The sequence below is a fragment of the Trichosurus vulpecula genome, chromosome 4, assembly GCF_011100635.1.
Source record: "Trichosurus vulpecula isolate mTriVul1 chromosome 4, mTriVul1.pri, whole genome shotgun sequence".
Taxonomy (NCBI): Eukaryota; Metazoa; Chordata; class Mammalia; order Diprotodontia; family Phalangeridae; genus Trichosurus; species Trichosurus vulpecula.
In genome coordinates, this window is record NC_050576.1 from 223,730,283 (window position 1) to 223,740,620 (window position 10,338).

General features: G+C 44.1%; 1 protein-coding gene across 1 annotated transcript in view; it reads right to left on the bottom strand.

Annotated features, from left to right (window-relative positions):
• Nucleotides 1-3,474, bottom strand: part of MGAT5B (alpha-1,6-mannosylglycoprotein 6-beta-N-acetylglucosaminyltransferase B) — a 137,858-nt gene extending 134,384 nt beyond the window's left edge. The window contains exon 1 of the mRNA XM_036757192.1: nucleotides 3,407-3,474. Within this exon, the coding sequence (XP_036613087.1) occupies nucleotides 3,407-3,474 (68 nt within the window). The remainder of the gene's footprint in view (nucleotides 1-3,406) is intronic.
• Between the last annotated feature and the right edge of the window lie 6,864 nt (nucleotides 3,475-10,338).

Genomic DNA, 10,338 nt, shown 5'->3' on the forward strand with positions numbered 1-10,338 from the left:
ACACAAACACATGGAAAGGTGGGGAGCAATGAGTGATTTATTTGAACTCTAGCTAGAGTTGGACCCTATTGTCTCTGTCTATATAGCCATAATTTTTTTAAAGGCTGAAATAATACCTTCATCAGATTGGGCTATTTCTCAGAGCTAGAAATTTTATAGGATTATACAAGGGTATAGCATTTCCTCACCTTTCATCTCCTTTGTCCCCCACCCTAACTCCAACACACACACTTAAAAGAGTTTCTTATTTCCCCACATCTTGCCTCCTCTAGAAGGTGGTGCTTGATCTGAGTCTTAAAGCGATTCTAAGAGTTGGAGGTTGGGAGGGAGAGTATTCCAGGCATGGAAAAAAGTGACTGGACATGAAGTGTCATGTTTGAGGAATGGTAAGTAGGCCAGAATGGTTGGATTGTCGATTTTGTGGAGAGTAGTGGAATGGAAAAAAATTAGAAAGCTAGGAAGAGGTCAGGTCATAAAGAACTTTAAATGCCAAATAAAATACTTTATAATTTACCTTACAGGTAATAAGTAGTCACTGGAGTTTATTGAGTAGTGGAGTAACATGGTCAGATAAGCTTTAGGAAAATCATATCAGCAGCTTGAGTGGAGGATGAATTAGAGAGGTGAGTCAAAGAGACCAATTAGGAAGTTACTGTAATAGTTCAAGTTTGTAGACAGTACTTTCAAGAAGTTTAACTGAGAAGGGTAAGAGAGATATTGCCTAATAGTTGTCAGGAATAACAGGATATGATAAGGATTTTAAATATGAGGGAGATACACATATTTGTAAAAACAAAACAAAACAAAAAACCAGAGAAGGAACCAATAGATAAGGACAGATTTAACATTAAAAAGAGAGTGAGAACAATAGTGGAGAAAATTTGGTTGAGTATATGGTAGGAGATAGGATTGAGTACATGTAGTAGGGGTTTCCTCAACAAGGAGAAGAAACATGTTACTATCATGGAGTGAAGGAGGAAATAGTGGGATATGACATCAGAAAGATGTGAGAAGGAATGGGAGGAGAAAAAAAGAGGAGAGGAAGCAAAAAAAAAAGAGAGGAAACTCAAGGAATAACTTCTCTCTCTCTCTCTCTCTCTCTCTCTCTCTCTCTCTCTCTCTCTCCTTGTTTCTATGTCTCTCTGTCTCACTGTCTCCCTCTGTGTCTCTGTTTCTCTGTCTCTGTCTCTCTCTCCACTCCCTCTCCCCGCCCCCCCCCCCCCCCCCGCCCCACCATTTAAATACATTCATTCATTTGCTGGTGAACTATGAGGCTAAGTCTTCAGCAGCTTTTGCCTGGAAAGAACCTGGAAGCTCTCCGTGGTCCTGAAGGACTGTCACAGCTTTCTGTCTCTGGCTTCTTAGAATACCTTATCCAATGCATCCAGTTTCATCAATCTAGGACATTGGCCTCATCTGTAGTTTATAGCAGAAAAGAGAAGAGGTCTCTAATTCTTACGACAATGGAAAAGAGGCAGGAGGCTTAGTGACCTCCCAAGGTTCCCGAAAGACAGGGAACTGGAGGATATCCTCCCAAGGACAAAAAGCTCAGGACTCTGTTTCATGCCCTACTAATTTGCGGCATGTTAGTTGGATGCTGCTTCATCTCTTTCAGCCTCAGTTTCCTCTTCGGTAAAATTAAAGAATTGAATGGAGTGATCCTTAAGATCCCCTCCAGCTCTAACATTCTGTGATCCTATGAATCTAGTCTCAGAGACACCCTCCCACCTCTTCTATCTCCTAGCATCTCTCTAGAGTAACAGAACCTCAGGCACTCCTCTACTCTCCTTCCTTTTCAGAAACCTGCTTTCTTGTCCCAGAGGCTGCCTGTGAACCTCACCAAACAGCTGGTGTGAGGCCACTGAATTCAGCCGTCTTGAGTTCTGCCTTGCCAAGATGGAGGGAGATCCAGCTGAGTGAAGAGGGAGGGGGCCATGGGGCAATATCCTCCAAATATAGCTCCACAAGGGGTCTCCTGAGCCTATTGGATATAAGGTGAGATGACAGCGAAAGGGCTTGGCTTGCAGCCAATCCCATCATATAATCCTCATACCTGGGTTGGGCTATAACTTCTCTCTGCACAGGCCTTTTGCCCTCCCTAGGTTCCCAAGCTCTATAACCTGTTGCTGTGTCCACCATGGCCCTGTTCTGAAGCCCCTTCATGTTACCCCAGTCCACTCTCCAGTATTGGTCTTCTTTCTCTTTCCCTCTCTCCCACACCATCCCTTGTGTTCTTGCAGCTGCGCTCGTGGATACAGATTCAATTCCAATCCAGTCTTTGCACCCACCCCCAAACCTGGCTCTGTGAACTCCCAGGAGGTCCCAGCACAGTCTATAAACCTTCTTGCTCAGGAATAATGCTGGCCTACCTGAAAGAAACTAATCTGTTGATACAAATGGGGACAAGCAAATGCTGGAGCAGAGAACAACCCAGAAGTGACAGGAACCTAAACCCACATCCCCAGAGCAAAGCTGAGGGAAGGAGGAGGGGAGATGGTGTCTGGACTTTCCTACTCTCCGCTTTTGGGCTAAGGCCTCCATTCCCTTTAACCCCCAGAGCTCTGCCCCCTGACCCTGTGCTCAGCTATCTCATGGACCTTAGTCTGCTCTACTAGCCTTGTGCGTCCTCAGACCACCTTGCCATTTTCATAATGCAGGGTCAAGTGGGAAGTGAGCAGTTGGTCTCCCACAATTTCTGAAGCCCCAAACTGGAGAATCTCCCATTGGAAAAAGACTACCATTCCCAATATTCCAGTCTCAGCACACTCCTACCTCAGCCCAATGCGAGGGACCCAGAAACTGACTGGAAATTAGGAGAAGCGAATTTGATTAGACGAAAAGATGTGGTGATGGGAAAGGGAGGGAGAACACAAAAGGAGAAGGGTGCAGCCTGGAGAACGGACTCCTTCGCTGTGCACAGAATCGAGGTAACTTTATGGACTGAAGGCAAAGGCCAGTGACAGACTGCATAGCCTATGGAGGGGAAAGGATTAGGCCGATCTAGGCAGACTCTCTCTCAAAAACCCCAAAGCCAGCTACCACCTTAGTGGAGCTTTCGGTCCCTTCCTTCTGGACCAAAGCCTCAACGAGTGTACACACACACACACACACACACACACACACACACACACACACACATCTAGCCTTCGGCATTGTCTGCATGCTCGGACAGAACTCCACCGTTGTCTTTTGCCTCCCACCTCCCCACCTCCACTCCACCCTTGCAGGACCCTAAAACCTGCCTGGTTACCTTAGTCTATCACTCTATATCCATTGGCCCCTCCGGAGTTAGATTAATTGGATCACACACCCCCACCCACAGTCAGAGGGACAGAAATCATCCTTTCCCCATCCAACCCACGTCCCTTTACAAACCCTCCAAGAGATGGTCGTTAAAGAACTTTACCTAAAGGGTCTCAAGGTGACCAGACATCTTCTGACCATTATTTTCCCATCGGAATTGACTGTGATCATCGTTCGAACTTGCTTCCAAAAACAGCCAGAGACACACACACAAGGGAAGTGGGAACCCTATCCCAGGTTCTGTTCCAAGGTGCGGAAGAGCAAGAGGAAACGAACCCCGCTCCTACCTGCCGCCCCCAAGTCCAAGTTCCCAGGATCACGTGGTCACTGTGGGGTTCCAGGCTCTGCAGGCCCCGCTCTTCCCTACACTCCCAGAGTGGAGAGCCGTCCCCAACTGGGGAAGACGGCAGTCCGAGCAAGGGGGTCAGGGGTGGGGGTGGGGTGAGAGCTGGCAGGGGAGGGGGCGGAGCGGGGTGTAGCTAACCAAGCGCTGCGCACACCCAGGCTCCCTACAGACCACGCTTCTCCCTTCAAGGACTCCAATACAGGACCCCGAGGCTATGCTAAAGTGCTATCAGTCTTCCCGCCTCGGGCTCCCTCATCTCAGATGCCACCCCAACACCTCGATGCCAGTCCCTGTGAGCTACTGCAGTCCACCTGCTGGCTTCCTTCCCCGCTCTGCCCCGGGCTAGAGGCTGGCTCCCCTTGCGTCCCGATGCGCATTCCGTCCTCGCAGTTTTGGGGCCTGGCTGGATGCTCCCATTGCTCCAAAGAAGTTGCCTGTTTGGTCCCAGGTACTCTTGACACTACCGCTCTGCTCACTCCTGGGTATCTGGCCCAGGCGCTGCGCTAAGCCTAGTCTGCATTGTGTCCTCTTGTGGAGGTTGCAAAGCCTCCGCTGCCCACCCCACTCTTACCCCCCTCCCCAACCGTAGCAGCCACGGCAGTATATTGGGGCGCTATCCCCACCTAGCGGTGAAAGTTAATAGGTGTCTCTTCCCCCTCCCACCCACTTCTGTTCTGGATTAGGGACGCACCTAGTAAAGTGAGCTCTCTCGCTAGAACCAAGTGCTTGTGGCCTTTTTGGAGTCCTTCATCTTTCTGACTCAGGCCATTGTCTCATCTCCCTAGTTTCCTGCACAAGGTAAACATTTAGTAACAACCAGCCTCGAAAACATTGGTGGGAGATGAAGACAGATTCCCAGGTTGAGGCTGCTTTTCCCTGATTATGTATGATCCCTCGCTTTGCAAGGCGCCTACTTTATTTCTGATGTAGGACACTGGATTGGTAACATATTAATATGTATGGAGGTGTGTTCTGCACCCCTACTCCAATTAATGTAATTGCAGAAGGTTTAGACATGCTTCTGGATTAATCAAAAGTGTAAACAAGATGTGAAGTCCTAGACATCTCTTTTAAACCAATCAATCAATCGAAAGTGTAAGCTAAGTGTGAAAAAGTCCTAATCCATTAAGAGTGGTGAAGCACTTTGATCACTGGATGAAATCAGATTCCACACAGGAAATATATTGGGACTGGCTGAAAGAATTATATACACCTCTGGACCCAACGTAGATTACAGCAAGTCAGTTGAGAATCAAGCATTTCATTAGAGATTACAAGTGGCGGATGAAGCAGTTGCTCTTGGGAGGAGGATTGAGTTTTCCCTCCTCCCAATTCCCTTTGACTGAAGAACAGCTTTGTGAACTTTGAAAGGTGAAGGTCAGAAGAATTGGATTTACCATCAGCGTGTACATGGAGAACTCTATGCAGGAAGAAAAAGACTTGCAGTAACCAAGATCTGTAAGATACCACATTGCCACACATACTTTCTACATATGTGCCTCACCATCATTGTCATTCATTTATAACTTTGACCTAACTCTTCCTATGTGCTTGTGTGTACTTGTGGGAGAATGTGCGCCATACTTTGGTAGTACACTTTTGTACCAACTGTTTTGTACACAACTGTTTACACATTAGTTAGAAAAACAAAACAAAAGCAACCAACTCGCCTCTTCAATGACCCTTGGGGAAAAAATCACAACATTTTTCCTGAAAGTAATTGAATCTGTAGGATGATAGTAAATGGAGAATACATCATTGGGAGCTAACAAGGAACAATATTAAAAAAAAAAACCCAAGCCCTCAGGGTCACCCATTATGTCCTGAAAAAAGATGTAATAATTACTCTCTAGGCACCTGAGTGGCAGAGTAGATAGAATGCCAAGTTCAAATCGAGCCTCAGATACATACTAGCTGTGTGACTCTGGGCAAGTCACAACCTCTGTCTACTTTAGTCTTCCTAATTTCCTAATACCTAAAATGGGGATAATAATAGCACTTACCTCCTAGAGTAGTTATGAAAATTAAATAACATTTGTAAAGTGCCTGACACACAGCCCTTTATAAATGCTTTTTTCCTTTCTTCCTTCCAATGTGAGTAAGAATTGGGGAAGCAGCTCTGAAGACAGTGTTTAAGGATGTTCTGGAGAGTAAAGGCTCTTCTGGAGCATGGATTCTAACCCTTTTTTGTGTCATGGATCTCTTTAGCAGTTTAGCAAAGCTTATGAATCTTTACTCAGAGTAAAATTTTGAAATGCATGAAATAAAATACATAGAATTACAAAGGAAACCAATTATATGGAAATCCATTTATCAATTTTTTTTGTAAGTTTACAGATCCCGGTCTGGGAACCCCTATTGGAGAATGATTCCTGAGTCACCTCCAGTAAGCTTCTCTCCCACCTGGTTTAATCTCATCACTCAAAGAAGCTTGAAGGCCCTTGTCAATGAGACAAAAGTGGATACCAGCTGTTTACCTAAAGGATCAAATTTCCTAGCTGAGCTTCTTAATTCTCATTTATATTCTCCTTCCCAGAATAAAAATGTTCAAGATCTTATCCAAGGTTCTAGTATGCTTAGGCTTGACTATTTATTAGAAAAGGTTATCTATGCCAACAGAAGGCACATGTTAGATGGATGAATCCTGTCCATGCCCTCGTGAGTTGAAGAATGTTAGAATGTATTGTGTGCTTGCTCTAAAATCAGGAAGACCTGGGTTCATAGCCTGTCTCTTGATGCTTTACTAGTTCTGTGACTGTAGGCAAATCACTTCATTTCTCTGAGCTTCCTTACCTGTAAAATGGGGATAATAATATCTATGGTGCCCATCTCACATGAGTAGTTTAGAGGATCAAACGAGATAATGTATGCAAACTGCTAGACACTATAGAAATGTCAACTATTATATCAAGTTCGATCCTCCCAGTCAGCCACATTAATAGTTAGTTGCCTTACTACTAAAATGAGGAGGCTGGGCTGGATGATCTTTGGAGAGCTAAGGAACCTCAGAAATTTTCTAGTTTAATCACACTGTTTTATGGGAAAACAAACAAGCAAGCAAACAAAGCTGAAGCAAGAGATACCAGTTAGTCAATAAGCTCTTGCTAAACTCCTACTCCTGACTAAACTCAGTCAATTAAGGGCTTCTTATGTGCTAGGCACTGTAATAAGTACTATACAAAAAGAGACAAAAGGCATTCCCTGACCTCAAGGAGCTCACAATCTCATAGGGGAGACAACAAGCAAACGAATATATATAAACAAGCTAAATATAGGATAAATAGGAAATAATTAAAAGAGGAAAAGCAGTAGAATTAAGAAGGATTGGGAAAGGCTTCCTGTAGAAAATAGGATTTTATTTGAAACTTGAAGGAATCCCGGGAAGTCAGTACATGGAGGTGAGAAGTTAGAGCATTCTAGGCATGGGGGACAGCCAGAGAAAGTGTCCAGAGCCAAGGGATGAAGTGTCTTTTTTAAGGAACAACAAAGATCACTGGATCAAAGAGCATGTGGCATAAGAAGACTGGAAGGGTGGGGTGGGGCCTAGGTTACAAAGGTCTTTGAAAGACAAACAGAAGATTTTGTATTTGATCTGGGAAGCTATAGGGCGATAGAATTTATTTAGGGAGGTCAACATAGTTGTACCTGCACTTTAGGAGAATCACTCTGGTGACTAAATAAATGGAGGATAGATTGGATGGAGTAGGGAGAGACTTGAAGCAGGCAGATGCATCAGGCTATTTCAATAGTCCAAGTGTGAGGTGATGAGGACCTGCCCCATGATGGTAGCAATATCAGAGGAAAAAATGGAGCATATTCAAGATATGTTTCAAAGGTGAAAGTGACAGGCCTTGGCAACAGATTGGATATGGGGGTGGGGGTATTGAGAGATAGTGAGGATGACACCCAGATTATGAAGAGACACCAGGTGGTGTCCTTGACAGTAGCTGAGAAGTTAGGAAGGTAGGTAGGGTCTAGAGGGAAAGATAAGGCGTTCCATCTTGGACATGTTGAGTTTAAGACGTCTACTCTATATCCAGATTGGAATGTCTGAAGACCAATTGGACATGCAAGATTGGAGGTCAATAGAGAGGTTGAGGTAGGGTAATTAGATATAAGAATCATCAGTGTTGTTGTTGTTCAGTTTTTCAGTCACTTCCAACTCTTCATAACTCCATGGACCACAGCATGCCAGGCCTTTCTATCTTGTACTATCCATTGAAGTCTATCCAAGTTCATGTTAATTGCTTCCCATAATACTATTTATCCATCTCACTCTCTGCTGTCCCCTTCTCCTTTTGCCTTCAATCTTTCCCAACATCAGGATCTTTTCCAGTGAGTCTTTTCTTCTCATAATGTGGCCAAACTATTTAAGCTTCAGCTTCAATATTTGCCCTTCCAGTGAATAGCCTGAATTAATGTCTTTAAGTATTGACTGATTTGATCTCCTTGCTGTCCAAGGGACTCAAAAGTCTTCTTCGGCATCACAATCAAAAGCATTGATTTTGTGGCACTCAGTTTTCCTTATAGTACAATTCTCACAGCCATACATTGCTTCTGGAAAAATCATAGCTTTGACTATACAGACCTTTGTTGGCAAGGTGATGTCTCTGTTTTTTAGTATGCTGTTCAGATCTGCCATAGCCCTCTTTCCAATGAGCAAGTGTCTTTTCATTTCATGGCTTTAGTCACTGCTTGCATGAGCATAGAGATGGTAATCTGAGAGTTGATGAGATCACCAAGTGAAGTAGTACAGAAGGAGAAGAAAGCCAAGGACAGGACCTTGAGGGACACCTTTGGTTAGAAGATGTGATCTAGATGAGGATCCAGCAAAGTATACTGAGGAGAGATCTATGTGTAGGAAGAGAAGCAAGAGAGAATAGTGTTCTGAAAATCTAGAGAGAAGAGTATCAAGGAGGAGAGGGTAATCAACATGTCATAGGTTGCAGAGAGGTGGAGGAAGATTGAGAAAAGGCCATTGAATTTAGCAATCAAGAGATCAGTATTAACTTTGGAGAGATGAATTTTGATGGAATGATGAGGGCAGAAGCTGGATTGCAAAAAGTGAGCAGGAGAAGCAAAAGTGAAGGTACCCATCGTAGATGGCCTTTTCAAGGAGTTTAGCCACAAATGAAAGAACTATACGATGATAATTAGAAGGGATAGAAGGATTAAGTGAAGGCTTTTTCAAGATAGGGGGAACATAGGCATGTTTATAGCAACAGGCAAGGAGACAGGGAGAGCTTGAAAATAAGTGATAATGTGGGGATGACAGAGGGGGGCAGTCTGTTGGAAGAAACCTGATAGAATTAGATTGTTTGTGAAGGTAGAGGGGTTGACGTTGGAAAAGAATAAGGCCACTTCTTCATGTGAGACAGGTATGAAGGAGTTAGTGGCAAAAGGCATCTGAATAATATCAGATGAGGAAGCAGGAGAAAAAGGGAGCTCACGGCAAATGGCTTCAATTTTTTTTTTGTAAAATATGCGGCAACATTCAAAGCTGAGAGGGTGAAAGGAATAATTGTCACATTTCACCTCCTATTCCACTTCTAGGAGGCCAAAGGCATTTTGGCTCAATGCTGAAGGACTGGGTGCTTTGGGATGACACAACAATCCCATGGTCTTTGTGATGTCAATAAAAGAAGGGGGAGGGTAGAGAGAAATTGGTCCTAAAACTTCCATTACTTCCTTCTCTTCTTCCTCTCTCCTAGATACGTGGCTGGAAAATCTTTTTCAGGGACTTCCCAGAAGGAGGGAGGGATAATAAAAAAGCAAGAAAGGAGGGAGGAAGGAATATAAGAATGAGGGAGGTAAGGAGGAATGAAGGGAGGGAGGAGGGAAGAGAGGGAGAAAGAGGGAGAGAAGGAGAAAAGGAGGGAGGGAGGAAGAAAAGAAGAAGAGGAGAGACAGAAGAAGAAAGAGATGGACAGGAAAAGGAAGGAAGGAGGAGAGGAGGGTGAGTGAAGACAGAAGAATGAAAGAGGGGAGAGAGGAAGAGAGGAAGAAAGGAAACAAGGAAGGAAAGGAGGGAGGGAAGAGGGAGAGAGAAAGGAGAAAGAGAGGGGGTGAGGAAGGGAGGGAGGAAGGAAGGAAGAGAGGGAGGAAGGAAGAAGAGAGAAAAAGAAGCTGCGTACTATGTTTGAAATCACCATTTAATGTACTTTTACTGCAGTTATCAGACTGCATATTAAAAGGCAATAGCCCATGGTCCTATACAGGAGCATTGGAGCATTAGTAATGTCCTAACAGCACTTACTAACACTGTTTGAAAATCACAAATAATAGTGATAGACAGGAAAAAACCAGATTTACACAAGTATCCAACCAGTGCAAATTGAATGAGGAGACTTGGAATGGGAAAACATGGTTTCTCTAATACATATTTCATGCCTTCTATTATAAAACATTTAGGATAATCCCCCTGATTGAAAAGCAGTGTCTGAAGTTTATTTTTATTTATGCCAGAAGGCCATTCTTCAAATTAGCTTGTCAGAGCAATGATAGAATCTATTGTCCTTCCCTGTTTGTTGAGGCTGCTCAGAGTCTGTTAGGGAAGGCTTCCCTAATGAGATGCAATGGTCCATCCAAAAAGCCCAGCATATACACAAAAAGATGGCATCCATGGTTTTTAGTAAAAAGTAGACCCATTCACACTAAGACTGTAAGGAGTTGGATAAGTTCTCAGAGTT